Source organism: Ranitomeya imitator, chromosome 2 (genome assembly GCF_032444005.1).
Source record: "Ranitomeya imitator isolate aRanImi1 chromosome 2, aRanImi1.pri, whole genome shotgun sequence".
NCBI classification, from domain to species: domain Eukaryota; kingdom Metazoa; phylum Chordata; class Amphibia; order Anura; family Dendrobatidae; genus Ranitomeya; species Ranitomeya imitator.
Window position 1 is genome coordinate 810,044,292 of NC_091283.1, and position 20,868 is coordinate 810,065,159.

A 20,868-nucleotide genomic window follows, 5' to 3' on the forward strand; every position below is an offset into this window, starting at 1 on the left:
AGAAGGGGTAATTAGGGCCACAGTCCTAGGGACGGTTCACGGCCCTTTTCCCTAATCATGTACAGTCACTGCGTGAGAACACCCCCTTACATAGCTACAGCTAGATAACACTTTCCAATTGTTGACTCTAATCCAGTCAATGTGATTTTCCATTATTGTATCCATCAATTTGAATGTCAGCTCCTAATAGCACCTCCAAAGCAATTGAATGAAGCGCAAGCAAAGTCTCACCTGCAAGAGATGCTATCTGAAGCTACATTGCCCTCCCTTATTGGATATTTAAAAATACTATTCCTAAACCAGACACCCCCTTTCAAATCTGTAGCTGGATAAACACCTACCAAGTGTTGGAATACAATGCCAGATACGTTTCCAACCCCTTCAGGAGTCAAAGCGTAGAATACTGTAAATTTCTCATCATTTTCACAGCTAAGAGTCCTGTATACGGGCTGGATCTTTACATAGCTCTTAGTCCGGGAGTAGAAATGTTGGGCAGTATGTATGGCGTCCTCATAAACCGGTAACAATGTGGATTGAGTGTAGCATCGTTCTGTTGTCTTGTAAACGGCCTGTGTATCCAAAATATAAAATCTTACTATCTGTTTTAAAACAGTACGGTATATATTCTATGAGATTCTAACTCCTCGTATGACTGATACTCCTCACCCTTAGATTGATAGAGGATGAAGGAAAATTGTTGGTGTCGATAGAAAAATCTGCAGATCCATCAGGTCCGGTGGTGGAGGTGAAGTTTTTATTAGAACCTACGAAGACGGTCACATTCTTATTTGGGATGGGATTGCCAGAGGCATCTTCTAGGAAAATCTGCACAAATGTATAAGAAACATAAATAGTGGTTCTTGCCAAAACTCAAAGTGCCATAAGTCAGACCTGTCCCAGACATCATCTCACCTGTCCAGAGTAGGGAATACCCTTCTTAAAGTGGGAATCCATTTGTCGGAATGATACTTTAGAAATAATCTTCTTAATTTCGGATGTTCCCTCCCCCGTCAGCACAACTCCTGCAGTATAAATCTCACGTTAAATCCTTTTGAAGTGTCCACTATTTCATATTTTATATTTGCCCTGGTCTTTTATCTTACCAGTCCCTTCCTCTGTTATTTTAGCGCTTGCAATAAGCTTCATCTCATATCCAGAACGTTTCATCTGGAAGATTTTGGTCTTTACTACTTCTGAGAAACATCCATTTTTATCAGCCTGAAAAAGAAATAAATCCTTAAAAAAAATTGTCACGGTAACCATTTTCAATGGTCAATATATAATGCCAAGGGCAATTATCTGACAAATCTACAATAACACAGATGGACCCCATTCACTATATTGGGTTATCGCAGTTCATACTATACTTGTTTTACCATGAAAATATGGAAGTTTCACAGAGACCCCGATCGTGTCATTTATGCCCCATACTGTCTTGTACTCACTTGATGTGACAAGTCTTCGCATACACTTTTTTCTTCTAGATGGCAGGAAGAATAACTGTCGGAGAACTTTCTGCAGACCTGGACATCGATTTTCCCTGCAACTGGTTTTCCATAGGTGTACCTGATTGAAAAGCCATATTTTACATTTTGTCTTCAATATGAAATGGATTTGACATAGGAAGCACAATACAGATAGCAAATCATGAGAAAATCATGACTTAAAGGGGATCGGTCACCAGACCAAACATGGCAAATTTTTGCTTTTATTTTATTCCCGCCGTACCCAGAGTATTCCATTTTTAATTTTTTAATACTCTGCCAAATGGATCCAGAGATATGAGGCTTTTGATCTAGTGCTAATTTTTATGGCCTTTTTCCAAGAGTCGTGGGTCACAGGGTAATTCTGCAGACACGCCCCCAGAAAATCTTGTGAGCCACGCCCCCTAAGTAAAGTCCATAAAAATTAGCACTAAATAAAAAAGCCCATATTACCGGAACCGTATGGTGGATTAGAAAAAAAAAAAAAAGGAATACTCAAGAGAACGGCAGGAAAAAAATATGAGCAAAAATTGGCAAATTATGACCTGGTGACAGCTCTGCTTTAACTGCAGGTATATTAGTAATATTAATAAAAGAATGGATGCTAAAATGGCTGGAACGAGGGGTATAATGTATTGGATGTCATTTAGGGAGACGGCACAATTTATGGTATAAAAAAAAATAAGTCTTGCTCTCAATTTAAAGTGCATATGTCAGCTAAATATGATGTGCTATGTAGGGGCAGCAGATTACAGCTATAGGTCCACACTCGGAGAACAAAACATGCTCAAATTTTTCCAAAAATAGTTGAGTCTGCTGCATTGATAAGGCTCTCCCATGCCTCAGGAATGATACATAGCGGCTTATCATGAGCTGGACACATAATAATAATGCTGAGGACACATAATCTCAGGAGCCACTGGTCTAACGATGCATGTGTTAGATCACTGCTCTATTTGTGCCCACTACAGAGGATGCCACCATGTTCTCCTGGGAGGCAGGTCATTGGAGGTGGTGGGGCATTCAGCATCTGCCTGCTTTCAGTACCTCCATATGTTTAGTTCATTTTTAGCTTCATATTTTAGGCATGTCACTGCTGGCAGCCGAACTCAGGACCAGTGGCATGGAAGGCAGAACCTCTATCAGTGAGCCCTAGGCAGCATTGTGGTGTGTGAGAACATTTTCTCTGCCTAATAATCTAAATTTTTTTTGCTTTGAACGCAGATTGTACTGGTATAACATACAGATGTACCTCTTTATGCCAGTTCATTGTAGATAGAAAAAAAAACAAAAAACTAAAAAGTAAAAAGAAATTCTGAGATTTTTACATTTATTGAAAGATAATGGTGCAAAAACAATTACAAAAATAACAGTAGTAATTGTTTGTTTGTTTTTAAACAGGTGTAAATGGCATGGGCATGTTTGATACCGCTGTGATTGTAACAACCTGCACAATACAGTGATCAGTAAATGGTGATTGGTAAATGGTGATTGGTAAATGGCGTAAATAAAAAAGGGCACAATTTTTTCTCTGTGTTTAATGCTTAATAAAAGTTGATGTAATTTTGACACATGATAGTAAAATCGGAAATAAACTATACCATGTACAGCTCATCACAAAAACAGATCGAGTAGAGAACGTTGCGGAAAAATAAAAAAAAGTTATGGCTGTGTGATGCATGCATGCCTGTGTGGGTATACGCGAGAGGGGCATGAAGGGGTACCTCGGTATACATCCTACATAGAGGCCCTTTGTTTTCAGTGTCTGCCCTTGCTCTAAACTACAAGTCCACTGAATTATTTCGTGGATGCTTTCCTGAAACGGAAAGTACTTGCAAGCAGCATTTCGGTCTCTTTCGTCCCGCTACATTTAGCCCAACTTGGGTCTCTCCCTAAGGTGGCTAGCATATATGTACTGAATTATTTCAGAATTCCTTAGGTAGAGCATAGTGATGAGCGAGTGTACGCGTTGCTCGAGTTTTCCCGAGCACGCTCAGGTGGTCTCCGAGTATTTGTGAGCGCTTGAAGATTTAGTTTTCATCGCCTCAAATGCATGATTTGCAACTGCTAAACAGGCTGAATACATGCGGGGATTCTCTAACAACCGGGCAACCCCCACATGTACTCAGGCTGGCTAGCAGTTGTAAATCATGCAGTTGAGGCGATGAAAACTAAATCTCCTAGCAGTTACAAATACTCGGAGACCACCTGAGCGTGCTCGGGAAAACCCGAGCAACAAGTACACTCACTCATCACTAGTAGAGAACTTACTTGCCACATACTGTCACCTGAACTTCTTCATCTAGAATGGTAATGACTGAGGGGACTGTCACCTTCACCTCATATTTGGGTAACACTACAAAAAATTGTAAATATTAGTTATACACTGCGGCTTCCACGTGTCATTACTTTATTTCTACCAATGAAAGTCTGATATTATGGGAATATTCATGAAATTTCAAAAACTGCATAAAAATTATGACTATTTTTATTGTAAATTAGTGAGAATAATCTGTTGTGATCTTTCCATGCACCGATAGAAGAAAGAGAAATACCATATTCTTCCACGGTGAAGTGTTGTTGGATTTGTGGGCCCCTTTGCCTCTGAGCCACCAGTTTATATGTTCCCAGTCGAGGCTCGGAGGTGAGAAGGAAGGACTCCTGAGCAATGCCTTTCTTCGTCTCCACATCCAGCCACTGGGCAATGCGATTTCTCTGAGGATCCTGAAAGAAGAAAATACCTTTTATAAAATTATCTCTTCAATTAACCCCAATAATAAATGCTGCATAAAAAGAGAAATTTTGAGTTTCTAACAAGCGAGGTTACATCCAAATGTATACGATGACATGACCAGACATTTCATTATTCCAGGCTATCATCATATGAGACAGGTGAGTCAGGGCCAGGTCCTACTCTACTCCCCAGTCTACTGAGGTCTGCTGGCACGTGCAGAGGATTTACATTAGAGCTAGGACTATCCTGACGTTACAGATGGTGTTATCTTTGCATCAAGAATTTGCTGAAATTTAATCCATTCTCCCCTCTACCCGTGAAATGTTCGCTGTGTCATTGGCTGAAACACAACCCCAGTACATGATTGATCCACCCCCATGCTTAATGATTGAGGAAGAATTCCAAAATGCATCAGGCTTGTTTAGATGTTCTTTTGCATACTTCTGATGCTGAAGTTTATGGTGAGGATGCAGTAGATTTTTTTTTCTTCTGATGACTCTTCCATGAAGGCCATATTTATGCAGATGTCTCTGAATAGTAGAACAATGTACCGCAACTCCAGAGTCTACTAAATCTTTCTGAAGTTTTTTTGCAGTCAAGTGGGGGTTCTGATTTGCCTCTCCAGCAATCCTATGAGAAGCTCTCACTGAAATTTTACTTGGTCTTCCAGTCCTTATCTTGACCTCCACTACTCCTATTAACAATTTTTTAATTAGATTTTGAACAAAACGATTTGCTATCTTCTTATAGCCTTATCCTGCTTTGGGGACCCCACCATTTTCAATTTCAGAGTGCTAGGCAGCTGCTTACAACAATCCATGGCTGCTGTTTTTTGGCACAAGGATAGAGGTTGCTGAGTTTTTATAAAGCTATAAGTGAACAAGCCATAGCGCTAACAGGCTAATTAAGGTCTGAAACCTTGGGCAAAGTTATCTAAGCACACAAATCTCTAAGGGTGCCTAAACTTTTGTATTGGCGCATTTTCTTTTTTGTAATTTTTAAAATGTAAAAGATGAAAAAAAATTATTTATTTTTTTGCCTAAAATACAAAGGAAATGTGTCATCTTTAACTTTAGGTCTTTTATAGATAATTACATCTTCAAATCTTCAACTTGGGGTGCCCGAACTTTTATATGCCACTGTATAAAGCTTTATCTGAAAGCGACAGCTTTATTTTCCCTTTTTTCTTTTAAATGCTTTGCTTTTTTCCTCCTTTTCATTGTTATCTGGTATCAATAACTGTATGAGGGCTTATTTTTTTGTGAGCTGGCAAGCTACAGTATTTCTTGCCGCCATTTTTGCTCTCTTTTTATTCTTTTTATTGCATTGGGTTTTTTTGTGTATTTTTTGAGCTGCGGTGACCCCAAAAACTAAACAACAATTTGGGGTGTGAGCTTCATAGGAGGACCAAGATGGCAAATCATAAACACATTATGCTCAAATTAGGGTAAGGCAACAGACATATTCTCCCACCCCCAGTTTTGATGCTTAAATGCGAGAGGTTTTGAGCGAGCTCCGATAGCTGGTGTTAGTGGTTAGTGCTGTCTTTATAACGCAGCTGACACCCACGGTGTATTCACCACCTGAGCACCTGGACTTGGGCATACATATGGAGCAGATGTCGGGAAAGGGCTAATAAAATATAGAATTTTTATTACATTATTATATACTTTATTATTCACATATGTATTATTACTTACAGTACACTAGCCATGATCACAAGAGTATAGAAGTTTTATACTTATTTCATTATATACACATCATTATTCTTTTATATATACATTTCATAACCTACATCACTTTGCTTTAAAAAAGGTCATGAGCTGAAAAATTCGACAGACATGGGTGAGCTCTGTGTTATGACTCTAGTTTTGGTTTCTCGGCATAGGAGCAAAAACAAAAAAAAAGGCTTTGATAGCTATAAGGGATTTGTCAGATGACAGATACCAATGTCGATAGACCTATCTTGTTGACTATGGTAGGGTCTTGACGGGTTTCCATTATGGTGTCTATCATGCTACAAGAAAAATCTGTCGGCTATGCTAAACAAGACTGTAATAGCTAAATCTGCTAATAATTATAAAAAAAAGTCTTACCTCAACATAGACCACAGGGAACTGAAAGGGAAAGCAAGATCACAATTACTATTATTGTTCTTATTACAATTATTATTTTACTTTTATTTTAAGAGGGCAATGATTTTGCAATATAATTCCATTAACTTGCTAAAAATCCATATACTATCATTATTAAATGATTTTTAAATAATTTTCACATTTTCAGTTGTTTAGTAATAGGTATTAATTCATGTTATTTCCTGATGGATGTTCCGACACATATTCAATATCCGATCATTCAAATTACATTCAACTGCATGAAGAAGAAGAAGAAGATGTTTATTTCTAAATTCTAATAAATGATTAATTTTGTTTATTGATCAGAACAGAAACAGTTTTTTCTAAACTCTGATCAGGTTGGATCAGGAGATCTAAGAGGTCTCTGATCTGACGGCAACATAAGATAGAAGAGGAGACTCTGATCTTGGAGTTATAGAGCTTTCTGATTCAATTTTGTATTTTTTTATTTTTTTATATGACAAGCTGTTTAAATCCTGCCCGGACTTTTAGAAAAAGCCTGTGAGTCCTGTTGGCCCCTCCCACACAGTTTGTTTGAATATAAGACTCTCAATGTGGGTGGGGGCAGCAGGACTCACAGGCTTTTTTCTAGAAGACCTGGCAGGATTTAAACAAATTTAACATTAAAAATGCTAAATCAAATAATAGAAATAATTATATATTCCCAAGATTAGCATCTCCCCCTCTTCAATATGCTTTCCTCAGATAGGAACCTAACAGAGAAGCTTAAAATATTAAATATGAGAACCTTGAACATACCTTCTCAGATACTGCATGAAATGTTTCATCCAGTGCGGCAATACGAAACTGAACTACAAAAAAGATATATAGGTGACCAGTTATTAACTTGTGGCAAAAGAGAAGTAACCGAACGTTGCACACACATACGGTAATTCTAATTAGAAAGGAATATCTAAAAAAAAATTATTTGGTAAGTCTCACCATTCTGTCCAGGTTTGTAGATGGGTTTGTCAGTTTGGATGAACACAAGGTTTTCTAGAGGTCTGATCAGAACGCTTCTCTTTTTCTTGAAATGTAGTGTGCTCCCCTCAGCTTCTAGGGTGACAAATCCCACTTTTGCTTTGTCAGTGTCAGGTGTCTGAAGAAAAAACCAATATACATCATTACTGTTTCGATAAATTGTCAGGCATTAAATTAGAAAAAAAAAGATTAAATTCATTTCTATAAACAGAATAATTGCTTCCTGCATGAATCCTCGCTAGAAAAGAGGTCATAATATATGCAGGAAAAATAATTGCCCTTAGGTAGACTGGACGTCTCTAGTTCATACCAGGGACATCACATCACACACAAGAAATTCAATATTTCTATGCCATATCGATAATAATCCACTGTCAACACAATCCACCAATATATTGATCATCAGAGGACATAAACACTTCTGTGGTTCCAAGCACCAGCAAACCCAGGGCAGAGGTCTCAATTCCCTAACAAAACGGTGAGTTGCGAGTTGTGGCACCAAAAAGTATGGTCTGGATGTGTGAACTGGTTGTGTTGTGCGCTGAGCTCATTGTTAGACTTTGGTGACAGGTGAGTGGACGAGTGTTTGTGAGAAGTGGAGTCGCCCTTTACAGTCGCATCTGAGTGGGTGGTGTTTGTGAGGACTGTACTGTTTGACTTACTTTAAAAGTGATGCAGTTGTCTTCTTCAGGTTGCGTGACTTCTTTCTCCAGTAATGTTATGTTCTCGGCCCCTGTCTCCAGGGCCACAGTCACAGTAACAGACTCATTAAGATGGGACAACTGCAGACAGAATTTCTGATTATTTTTGGCCCTCAGGACCGTAGGAACCAACAGCATATATTTCCTGATGAAAGAAGGTACAAATATGAAGGTTATCTGAAGGTTCTTCATAGATTCTCCTAAAAAATTATCAATCTTACCTTTATTCATTAATTTTTGACTATTAAACTATCAGTGTCTCATTCTATATCAGTATTATCAGTGTCTCAATGTCAGACACTCTGTGCCTGCAACGAGAAGATGTAGGTCTGTACTACAACGTGCGCCACTTTAATCTAATGCAAAGTTTCCATCCAAACTAACCACGGACACTTTTCTTGGAACTTTTTCAAAGGTGGCAAGAGGTGGAAAAAGTGACAATCTAATTGTTAGGAGTTGAGTTTCCTCTGCTGCACAGGGGGAATCTCGATCCGTGTCTGCTGCGGTCTCCCATGCGGTATCGGCCGCAGTGGGCTCTGCTCAGCGGAGACGTCGCTCCCAGCGTCTCGCTGAGGCTGATTCGGTGCATAGGGTCACTACTGCCTTTTCTGGCTTTCCTATGGTACCCTGCACTGATCTGCGGCGAGCAAGCCTCTCTGGGACTAAGTCCTTATTTACTCACACTGAGCATGCCCAGGGCAGGGTCTCCCATTGGAGGTCGAGGACCACATGTTCGGTCACATGCTCAGGTACTGCAGTACATTCCATTGGTCCTCCTGGAAGGTCCTGAAAGGGCAAAACATGCTCAGGTACTGCAGCACTTTCCATTGGTCCTCCTGGAAGGTCCTGAAAGGGCAAAAACTTCAGTAGCAGCTTCCTGTGCTGCAACTATATAAACTGCGCATGACCGCACGGCCATGCGCTAGTATTGTCTTGTAAATATGTGTGTGTGTTGTGAGTGAAAGTCGCTCTTTAAATAACCCTCCCTATTGAATGTCTGTTCGCGGAAGGTGTATGTTTGCTATCTAGCGCCCGACTTATCCTACAGCACGTAACACACATCACAGCGTCCAGTTGCTATGTCCGCCAGTACGGCGCCATGCGCTTCCTCTGCGCTTTCCTTACCCAAGCCTGGGTGGTTAGTGGCGTCCGTCAGTGCGGCACCGCACGCACTCTCGTGCCTTTATTTACTATTTCAATAGTTTCCTTTCACACCCAGTTGCGGTGTTGTGCCAGCAGTGGTCTAATCGGACTTCAATCCTAGTTGGGGTTGTGTTCGCTGACTTATTGCTCGCGCTCTATGTGCGGTACCGTGGTCCTGTGACGCAACAGGATCGCTTCCTTCACGCAGGGTGAAGTTAACCCTTGTATGTATACTTATAGTACCACCATATAGTCCGTCTTACTTAGCAGCAGGTACTTTCCTGCATGGTGGATCCCGGGTTGCGAACGCACCAATTCCATTTAATAAACTATATATTTGGTGCGTTCCGCCAACCCTAACACTAATTTGCAAATATGGCGCGTACTACAATTTACAACTTTTTTGTGTCATGAAAATAGCACATATGGATTAAATACATTTATTATCGCTACACAGCAGGGTTGTTAATTTTATGATCACTGGAGATTTGACCACTGTGGCCATCACTGATCCTTAACAAGGGTCCAAACTTTTCCTGGGTAGCAGAGCGGTAGTATTTTCCATATATGACCATGACTCAAATGACGGAGATAGTACTTAACTATCAATAGATATTGTGATTAGTGAGGGTCCCGAATCTGCACCCTCCACCAAGGCCTAGAAGCAAAGGCCTCTACTGCTTTCGACTATACCTTTCTTGACCCAAGGCTGTGTCTGGAATTGCAACATAGCACAAGGAAGCAATGTACAATATATAGCTAAAAAGTATTAGGACACATCTCTTGATAAATGAATTTAGGTCTTCCATTAAAGAGAATATGAAGGTCTTTAGGAAAAAAAAGGCATGTAGTTGCTAACAGAGGCAACTACCTGCCTGTTGTACCCGATGCCCGTCATTGATCACTCCTGCCAGAGATTCAGCTATTCTATATCAAGAGAGCAGCAGTTTGTGTTCCTGATGACAGGGCGGGACTACTAGTGTCATGCTGATTGACAGCCGGCTCTCTGCTACCAAATTGGGGGAAGACAGCTGTCAATCAGCAAGACACTAGTAATCTCGCCCTGTCACCAGTACTCCCTTCCTCTATTAGCAACTACATGTCTTTTTTTTTAAGTCCTGGATATCTCCTGTAAGTCCCATAGCACATGGTGTTTAACATCCGGCCCCTCACTATGCCATCTGCCTTTACTAATATGTGTTACAGAATGGCTGGTGATAAAATGCTCACTGGTGTAAGAAGTCCATGAAATATCTTCCCTACTAAATATTCCATCATTACCTATGAAAGATATTATTGAAAAGTAGAAGAAAATGCAGCAACTACTCCGAGAAGTGGAGACCATGTAAAATTACAGAGCGGGGTCATCGAGTGCTGAGAAACACAGTGCATAAAAGTCACCAAAATATACAGAATCACGGCACTCGATAAAGCACCAATCCAGTGGGGTTTTTTAACTGCACCTCTGGAGTGGCGCTTTAAATGTAAGTCCCCTGACAAACTGACAAAATGCAATATCATATCTGTAAAAGATATATTGATGACATTTTTTGCTTACGGGGGGGCCCACTAGATGCCTTGCAGAATATTCATTTACATCTAAACAATATGCGGCCCGAGCAACAGTTTACATTATACTTTGATTTTAAATAGATTTTTAGGATACCACAGTAATAGAAGGAGCAGTGGGTAAACTTGCTTATGGAATTATTTAGGACACAGTCCGAAACAACTTACTTTTGTATACTAGTTGCCATCCTAAGTCAGCTATAAAATCCATACCCATATCACAGGTTAAAGGGAACCTCTCAGTAGGCAGTGTCAGGTCGGCGCCGTTATACTGATTACAATGATACCTGGTGATGAAATCCATCTTGTGGTTGTTGTGTAATCTTTATTTTCAGGTTTGAGTTAATAATATGCTCGTGCTTTGGGGAGGCCTGTGGGGGGCTTTATGTGGCGCTCTGATTAGGTATTCATCAGTATGGCTTCTGACAGGTCATTAATCCCTCAGCAACCTGCCCCCTATTTTACATACTGATTATTATACAGTATGTATTAAAAAAATCACCTTCGACAGGCAGGCGGCTGGGCTGCAGCATGATCACATCTATAATGTGCATTAAATTGTTTTATTTAGTCATACACATTAGTTCTGAAAAAAAATCTTTCTCAAAATGGTGCCGGATGCACCTGCACAGTATCATTGGCTGATAGATGCTATTGCATAGGTGCAGCCGGCTACGCCACTGCTAGGAAGATTGGACCTGCAGTGCCTACACACACACATGAGTCACCCAGCCAGGGTAGTGGGGTACTCGGTACCGGGTCCGGTTAGCTATTAAAGGGGATGTCACGGTGGCAGCGACCTGGTCCATGGCCCTGGGGCTCAACGTTAATGGGGGGAAATGTTCAAAGTTTGTCGTGACCCCTCCTGTGGTGTTCGGTCAGTAGTGGGAGCAATGCTGCGTTGAAGGGGGTCCCTCGGAGATGTTGATGCAGCACTGGTGTTACATTTCCCACAGGTGAAGCGCTGTCCCCAGGGGTCCTATGGTGTAGGCTTGGATGGTATCGCCGTAAATAAAGAGAGGAGATAAGTTGTAAGTCTTTACCTGGTTTACTATGGGTGACAGGCCACAGTCCAAGGCACCGGCAACAGGTGAATTAGGAGTTCAGGCAGTCTAGAGACAAGCAGAATCCCCTTGGTAGGTCAGGTAGACCTACTCTGCGCTTGCTGTAACTGAGGTCCCTGCTGCCACAAAGTGTTCCCAGCAAAGTCCTAATTCATTCCCCTGCCCTGGGACAGGTACCTGTATGGTAGGCAACTTGAGCCATGCTTACTGGGGTCTTTTCACGGGGACTCCAGGCTCCAAGGTGCTGCTGTACCACAGGTGAATATGGGCAAAGTCCATGTAATTCTATACCCTCCGGTTCTGCTCTGTGTCTTATAATTCCACAAAAGCCTCGGGCTCCCGGTACCCGGTTTCTGCGCACTGACTTCGTAGAATCCTTCTCGTAGCCTCATGGAGTCCTGTATCTCCACTGTGCTCTCACTTGTCTCCAGGCATAGCACTACCCTCCCCTAGAGGAAGGCAGCACTACTGTGGTACCCGAACTCCTGGGGTGCCACACACATGCTTACCTAGGACCGGAGGAGCTGCATGTCACCGGCTGGGACAGCGCTCCGATAACATCATCCAGCCCCAAACAACTCTTCATTCACATTACTTGAATGGAATAGAAGATCTTGGGAGAATGAGTGGACATCTGAACTGCAGCACAGCCACATATATATAAGAAGTGAAAGAGGTAACTCTCTCTATATACTTTTACCCTGCATGTAAGAAGAGCTCTGCACCATTGTGTGTTTTATTGACTAAACTGACTAAAATGGCTGGCCGCAAGACATGCAGCAGCGGGGACTGGAGCATATCTTTCGAGCCTGCCAAAGACACTTGTCTAGCACCCGAGCATGGATAACACCTTATCCCAGCACATCCGTTCATCACTAACATCTATAAATTTCTGATTTTTTCTTTTACACGTTAGCACTAAAATCCTCTAAATATTTTGTTTTTTTATGGTAATAATAAAATATTGTAACATTTGGTATTTAAAAGGACACTTAAATACAAAAAGTCCACTTTAACTAAAGTAGAAGCCATATGCACTGAATGAATGCCATTGTAACACCCGGATTTCAGGCAGCACTTCTCGTTAACTGGTCCAAAGTGTGGACTAAATGTAAGTGCGAGAGTTGGCATACAAGTTATAGCATATCTAGTATTGAAAACCTTCTCCTGTCTTTCCAAGGAGAACTAGTGCACTGCACCTACTCCAAAAAAGTCCTGCACATTGAACTTATTTCCTTTTATTTAGATGAGTGTTGCAATATTTTCCTAGCCCGAACAGATAAAAAAGCATAGTAACGGAGTTTCAAATATTGGTTCCTGTATTTTACACAATAGTCATGTAGAAAGCTACAGAATAATCCCATGTTCTAAAAGTACAAAGATTCCCCGTGTTGGCAGAAGTGTCCATCCATATATACTTGGCCACTCTTCATTGTAAAAAATGCAAGTTGCAGAGACAATGTTCTGGGGTAGGAGGAGGGTCCCAGTTATCAGACATCTAATTATCAGTCAGCATAATCCCTGAGGCCAATGATTGGCTGCATCGGTACATGACCAGCAGCAGAATCGGTGGAAACTATCGAGTAATTAGATTTCTGGATTGGTAGGGAATTTGAAAGATGAATTATAGTTATTCTCTTATGTTATCCCTTTGCCTGCAGTCAATAAAATGTCATAAAATTCTGAAAATCAACTGTTATTTATTTGTGCTCTGATTGCCATTATTTATGGAGATACTCCATTTAAGAACATCCGGCTGATTAGAAGTTTCTTTTGCATGGGTTGGGTAGGAACTCTAGTTCTATCATTCGACTTTGGACACTCTAAATATTTTCTCTGGGGTCAATCTGACTCCGATTATGGAGCTACTTACTCAGCTTATGTGGCACTCTGGCTCAGTTTAAAGGGCCCCCCTAACTATTAGATAAAAGTTGGCCAAACAATCATTTGGTGGTCAGCTATCTCTCCAAACTTCCCAATACACGGACAGGAACCAGTCCGTCAAGTGCTCTTCTGTCTCCTATGAGACAGCTGCTGCCAGACTCTTCTGCATGAAACTTATCTCCAACTTATCTCCAACCAGGACAAATGGATCGCCTATTGAAATTCAACAGGTCGGATACTTCTCTCCTATGACATCCGCTGAGCTCACTGATTGGCTGGACATGATGTCAGCGCTGCGGACAATAACAGACACCTGAAGATGCAATGAGACTCAGTGCTGGACCTGGAGAGAGTGATTAAAGAAGTTGTTGTTTTTTTTTACGAAAAAAACCCCATTTCGACCACTTTCGATGATGAGTTAGCAAAAACTAAGAGTTGATGAACACAAAGAGAAAGTATAATGAATCCATTTCTGTAGCTTGCAAATACTCCTGGTTCTGACTTGGTTTCAAGATGAAAACTGTTAGAGACGCGGAAAATAATTTCAGCCACTTGCTTTATAGTCGTTGCATGAATGTTTGTATTTTATCCAACTGGATGTCTAAACTTCAAAAAAGGGGTCTCATTTGAAACTGACTTATGGGGTTTCACCTCTAAGGCATATGGACACCTGGAGTCCCAAAAAATGCCATATAAACATTTGTGGTTGCAGAAAAATTGCTTCCAGGCATGATACAGCTACATCTGAAAACAATGAGGTTCCCACTTACACAAGTAAAAGATCAAAAGGGGGGCTAATATGTCACAGTCACTGCCCTAACACCAAGTGGGAGAAGTAAATCATGTAAAAAGCCCCTAAAGGCAGAACTGGAAAAAAGCAGTGAAAAATGTTGTCATACCTTATGTTATAGTTCTGCTGTCCTACTATCATACAGGACCTATAAGTCTATTTTTTGGATGCATGCATATATACACACACGGACATGGCTGAAAGTGTTGGCCCCCTTGCAATTGTTCCAAAAATGAAGTATTTCTCCCAGAAAATTATTGCAATTACACATGTTTTGTTATACACATGTTTATTTGCTTTGTGTGCATTGGTACAACACAAAAAAAACGCTGAATTAGACAAAATTTCACACAAAAAAAAAACAAAAAATGGTCCAGACAAAATTGTTGGCACTCTCAACTTAATATTCGGTTGTACACCCTTTGGAATAAAAAACTGCAATCAATTGCTTATTATAACCATCAACAAACCTCTTACACCTCTCAGCTGGAATTTTGGCTCACTCTTCTTTTGTAAACAGCTCCAGATAGGCGCCTTCTCCCAAAAGCAAATATAAGATCTCTTTACAAGTGTTCAATGTGATTTAAAACCGGACTCGTTGCTGGACACTTGAGAACTCTCCAGTGCTTTGTTTCCATCCATTTCTGGGTGCTTCTTCAGGTGTGTTTGGGGTCCTTGTCCTGCTGGAAGACCCATGGCCTAGGACAGAAAGAAAGCTTTCTGACACTGGGCACTACATTGCCACCCAAAATCCTTTGGTAATCTTCAGATTCCATGATGTCTTGCACTCAGACAAGGCATCCAGTGCGAGAAGCAGCAAAACAACCCCAAAACATCTTTAAACTTCCACCATATTTGACTTTAGGTACTTTGTTTTTTTCTTTGCCTCATTCCGATTTTGGTAAATAGTACAATAATGTACTTTCGCAAAAATTTCTATCTTGATCTCATTTGTCCAGAACACGCTTTCCCAGAAGGATTTTTGCTTACGTACATTTTGGCAAACTGCAGTCAAGCTTCTTTAAGTCTCTGTGTCAGCAATAGGGTCCTCCTGAGTCTCCTGTCATGGCGTTTCATTTGATTCAAATGTCGATGGATAGTTTGCTCTGACACTGATGCACCCTAAGCCTGCAGGACACTTTGAATTTCTTTGGAACTTGATTTTGCCGGCTTATCCATCATTGGACTATCCTGTGTTGCAACCTTTTATCAGTTTTTCTCTGCCATCCACGTCCAGGGAGACTACAGTGCCATAGGTTGATTATGTTGAGCACTGTGAACAAAGGAACATCAAGATGAACTTGTAACCTTCAAATTGTTGATATTTTTCAACAATATTGGTTCTGAAGTCCTCAGACAGTTCTCTTCTCCTCTTTCTGGTCTTCATGCTTAGTGTGGCACACACAGATACACAATGCAAAGATTGAATCAACTTCTCCTGATTTTATCCGGTTTCAGTTGTGATTTTCATATTGCCCACACCTGTTACTTGCCACAGGTGAGTTTGAATGAAGCATTACATGTTTGAAACAAAGTTGTTTACCCATAATTTTGAAAAGGTGCCAAAAAGTTTGTCCAGCCCATTTTGGGGGTTTTGTTTGATTTCACCTCCAATTTGAATTTTTTCTCTGTTTTTCTTGTTTTTTGTGTTGTTCCAATACACACAAAATAAATAAACATATTATAACAAAGCATATGTAATTGCAATACTTTTCTGGAATCACAAGGTTGTGAAACTTTCGTCCATGACTGTGTGTATATATACAGTATATTGAGTTCAAGGTTTGGTATTTGCCTGTGGGAGCTTTTTGCACCCGGACTCTTCTCTTTTTTTGCTTTATGTGCTGCTCTGTTCCTCTGTTTTTGTGTATATCTATCTATATATATATATATATATATATATACCGTATATATATATATATATATATATTATTTTTTATGTGCATTTCTGAACTCTTAAAGATAAGTTTAAAACTTCACAATTGTTTTATTGTTCCATAGAACCTAAAACAGCTCTAATTAAAAAATGTCCAATTATTTTATGTCTACAGTTATTGTGAAGACCTATGTGCATCAAATGTTTCTATGAAATTCTTTGCTTCTCTTTAGAAAACATGAAACATGTTCCCAATCTGTTCACTTTTAGTTCTTACTAACATCTGTTTCATTAAGTTAGTAGAACAAAATGCAGAAATTGATATTTGAAGGCAATATATCAGACTTTGCAGGGTAATAATAGTGATAATTTTTATTTTTATAGCGCCAACATATTCCACAGCACTTTATATTTTAGAGGGGACTTGTACAGACAATAAAGATATTGCAAATTAACACATAACTCAGATACCTAAAGGAGTGAAGGCCCTGCTGCTCTCAAGCTACAATCTATGAGGAAACATTGGAGACACGAAAGGTAAATGGTAAAATGTGCTGATATTGTACGATACAGCCATAATATACTAAATAGGGTATGCAGATAACGCTATATGAACCCTTCACCAGCCAGTATGTGTACAGTACAGTCACAGAGGACAATTAAGGGCATGAAGGGTATGTGCCCAGATACTACGAGGGTCATGACTTTTAAGAAAATTTTGCATGGGTGAAACAGGGATAGCTAGATAAGTAAGGTTGTGCGATAGGCCAATCTAAAAAAAAATGCATTTTAGGCCATGCTTGAAAGTGTGGGTATTGGGAATTAATTGAGGTGTCCTGGCCTGGGTAGTGCTTTCTAAGAATTGGTGCAGCACACGTGTAGTCTTGGAGACAGAAGTGGGAGGTTCAGATTATTGAGGATTTGAATTTTAAGTCATTAGAAGAATGAAGGACACGAGAAGGGTGGTAGACTGAGACAAAGGAGGAGATGTAGGGTGGTGCTGAACTGTAAAGAGCTTTGTGGTGATAAGTTTACATTGGATTCTGTAATGGATGGACAACCAGTGCAATGACTGGCACAGAGTAGAGGTATCGGTGTAGCATTTGGAATGGAATATGATCCTGACTGCTGCATTCAGGAAGGATTAGAGAGGAGAGAGTTTGGTAAGAGAGAGACCGATTATAAGAGAGTTGCAATAGTCCAGACAAGAATGAATAAGAGCTACAGTAAAGCGTTTTTGCCGAGTCAAAGGTAAGAAAATGTTGAATTCTAGAGATGTTTTTTGAGGTGTAGGTGACATGAACAAGCGAGTGATCGGATGCTGGAAGTGAAAGAAAGATCTGAATCCTATATGACACCCAGACAGCGGGCATGTTGCTGGGAAGTAATTGTGGAAAACCAGACATGGAAATGGCAATATCAGGCATAGGTGGGTTAGTGGAAGGAGGAAACACAAGTTCAGTTTTTGACAAATTCAGTTTTAGATAGAGGGAGGTCATAATGTTAGAGACAGCAGAAAGACAATCACTGGTATTTTGTACTAATGAGGGGTTGATGTCAGGAGACAATGTGTGTATCTGGGTGCCCGCAGCATAGAAATGGTACTGAAAACCGAATCTACTTATTGTTTGTCCAATAGGGGCAGTGCACCAGGAGAAAATTAGGGAGGCCTAGGACGGAACCTTGAAGGACCCTCATAGTAAGGGGAGAGGAAGAGGAGCCAGCAAAACACACAGTGAAGTAAGGGTCAGAAAGGTAGAAGGAGAACCAGGAGTGAACAGTGTCCTTGAGGCTGATAGAGCGAAGCATATTTTAGAAAAAAGGCAAGTAACCTATTTTACTTAATGGTTATAGAAATGGTACAAAACTGCCACTCGCAGGGATCAGGGGCTGTAGAGTCTGATAGTGTGGACCTCAAAAGAAGGGAAGATAAGGGAGGATACTGGGTGGATAACCGGAAAAGTACATTTTGTTAAAAGGAGCAGAACAACACCTCCACCTGATCAGTTCTCAGATCTCGGGGTATAAGAAAAAAGTAGGCCACCATATAAGAAAGCAACAGCGGTGGTATTTGACTGCTGGATCCAGGTTTCAGTAAGAGCCAGAATGTTAAGGGAATTTGAAAGGAAAAAGTTCTGGATGTAGGAGAGTTTGTTACGTGCTGACCATGCATTCCAAAGGACACCACAGAGAGCATGCAAGGAATATTAATGAGATCTGCTGGGTTTCTGAGTGCAGCAGGGAAGGAGTTAGTCTTATTAGTACAAGAAGGGCTGGAATTAGACGAGATCTCCTGCGACCAGGAGAAGGAGAATAGGGAGAGTAAGCAGATGGTGAGCGATTTGTGAAAGTGTCTCTTGTCTTGTATGGTGGGAGTGAATGGATCAGTGCTGTTTAACATTACATTTTATACAGAGGAGAAGAGAGGAGAGAGGGGTTGATATGGTTGGAGTGTACAGAGTTTGTCAAAGGACGGTAGATGTGAGTGATTGCAGCAGCCAGAGCATAATGGCACAAATACATATGGTGAATTCTCTTTGCAAATCAGTTGACTTGGAAGGAAATTTGTTTGAGTGTCTTGCATGTCTTATCTATCTCCTGCCCTGTCCAACTGCCATGCTTAACATGTTTAACTGCCCTGGCGCTTAGAACAATTGCACTTTGATACAATCTGCAATATTTGTTCTCTACTACTATATAGACACGGATCTTCATAAAAGCTGTAGATTGGGTATATTTAATTTGCAAACTCCCATTTCCATTTTACATATATTTGAATAATATAAAAATCTGTTGTGGAGGTGGATCTTCACAAAAAAAAAAAAATTATCCAAACCAAACTATTTTAAAAGGAACCTGTCATGTCAGGAAACATCATTTACCTGTAGAAATGGGGTCAATCTGCAGGTAAGTAGCAATACAGACAATACAGATTAACCCTATGTCCAATAGTAGAGAAAACACACATCCGCACTGCTCAAAGGTCCAACTCAGTGACCGTATTATAATATCGGTCTAGCACCACAGAAAGTGATACTGGCTGTATGAATCCTTTACACCTGAATCAACGGGGTGCTGCTGCCAGGAAAAATGTGTGCAGAATCCAAATGGCAAAAAAGAAAAAGTAGGCGCGCACTTACCCTGTTGCGGTGAATATCACTTTATTAGGACATATAAACAAACGGATAGCAGGGAGGGATAGGGTCAGCCACGGACACCGATCGTTTCGTGCTCTACGGCACTTCAACGGGCACCCGTTGAAGTGCCGTAGAGCACGAAACGATCGTTGTCCGTGGCTGACCCTATCCCTCCCTGCTATCCGTTTGTTTATATGTCCTAATAAAGTGATATTCACCGCAACAGGGTAAGTGCGCGCCTACTTTTTCTTTTTTGCCATACAGATTAACCCTATATCTGCAGGTAAATAGCATTTCCAGACACGGCTGTCTCCCAGATCACTGTTTGGCCCATATGTATGCCGATTATCAGTCGATTTAAAATCTGTTTAACACAGGCTGAGTAATATTCTAGGCGCAAAGAAATATAGTTAATACTTTTGTTATGTCACAAAGAACACCAAATAATCGGCAAAACATCATCTGTTTACACGGGGCATTGAGCTTCCGATAATGAAAAAAAATTATTGTATGAGTGTTACTCGTACTTCAAATGGTTGCAGGTCCGTTTAATAGGCAAATAATCATCTATGTGGTTGACACCAATATTGGTGTAATAGATTGAAATAGATGAACAGACAGAAGAAGACAGCATTAGAAAATAAAAAGAGAAAAAAAAATAGGAATATTTAAAATGTAAGTAAAATTATACTTTTGAGTTAGGTAATTTTTATTTTGGTGATTCCTCCTTTTTTCTAATAGGGCATTTGGACAATCCTCCACAAAATTTAGATAAAAATCCATGGCGGAATATAATACTTATCACAGGATCTAAGCTTATCAATAAATATTTATAAAAAAAAATTGAGAAGAATAGCTTTTACTTACGGGTCAGGTTCTGCCAAATGTCCTCCATGGATGCCGGTCAGGAGCAGGCACAGTCCGAGAGCTGATCTCCACATGCTGCTGGTCAGATATCACATTCATTAGGAAGAATGCTGGAGGGAGATGGCTTTATAAAGCAGAGCTTGTGGACACCCCCCTGGCAAACACACCTTACACAAATACTGACCCTTGCACAAGGGCTGCTCTGTCGGGGATGGAGCCTGTTTGCGTTGCCTTGTGTCTGTTTGCTGAGCTGTTTTCTTGAATCCTATCCTATTACTGTGTTTGTGTGGCCTCCTGCCCAGGTACATAGGATTTCCAAATTATCATGGGAGTTTTAAGACATTGTTCGCTTTGCTGCCGTCACGGGTCAACATTACAAAAAACCTTTAGGAAATAAGCGTTTGGTGTAATGTTTCCGTTTGGCATCAAGATAATTTCCTGGCAAATATGTGGGGCGCACCTGCAAGTAATCCCCTCTCCTCTCCAATGCTAGGAACAGAAGA

General features: G+C 40.5%; 1 protein-coding gene across 1 annotated transcript in view; it reads right to left on the minus strand.

The window, feature by feature from the left end:
- The window catches only part of LOC138665893 (alpha-2-macroglobulin-like), a 60,616-nt gene extending 40,135 nt beyond the window's left edge, over positions 1-20,481 (minus strand). Inside the window, exons 1-12 of the mRNA XM_069753837.1 lie at positions 20,366-20,481; positions 7,997-8,180; positions 7,296-7,452; positions 7,113-7,165; positions 6,315-6,335; positions 4,040-4,208; positions 3,756-3,840; positions 1,446-1,566; positions 1,104-1,218; positions 913-1,022; positions 667-825; positions 342-569 (exon numbers count right to left, since the gene is read on the minus strand). Coding sequence (XP_069609938.1) covers positions 342-569; positions 667-825; positions 913-1,022; positions 1,104-1,218; positions 1,446-1,566; positions 3,756-3,840; positions 4,040-4,208; positions 6,315-6,335; positions 7,113-7,165; positions 7,296-7,452; positions 7,997-8,180; positions 20,366-20,439 — 1,476 coding nt within the window. The 5' untranslated portion in view covers positions 20,440-20,481. The remainder of the gene's footprint in view (positions 1-341; positions 570-666; positions 826-912; positions 1,023-1,103; positions 1,219-1,445; positions 1,567-3,755; positions 3,841-4,039; positions 4,209-6,314; positions 6,336-7,112; positions 7,166-7,295; positions 7,453-7,996; positions 8,181-20,365) is intronic.
- Between the last annotated feature and the right edge of the window lie 387 nt (positions 20,482-20,868).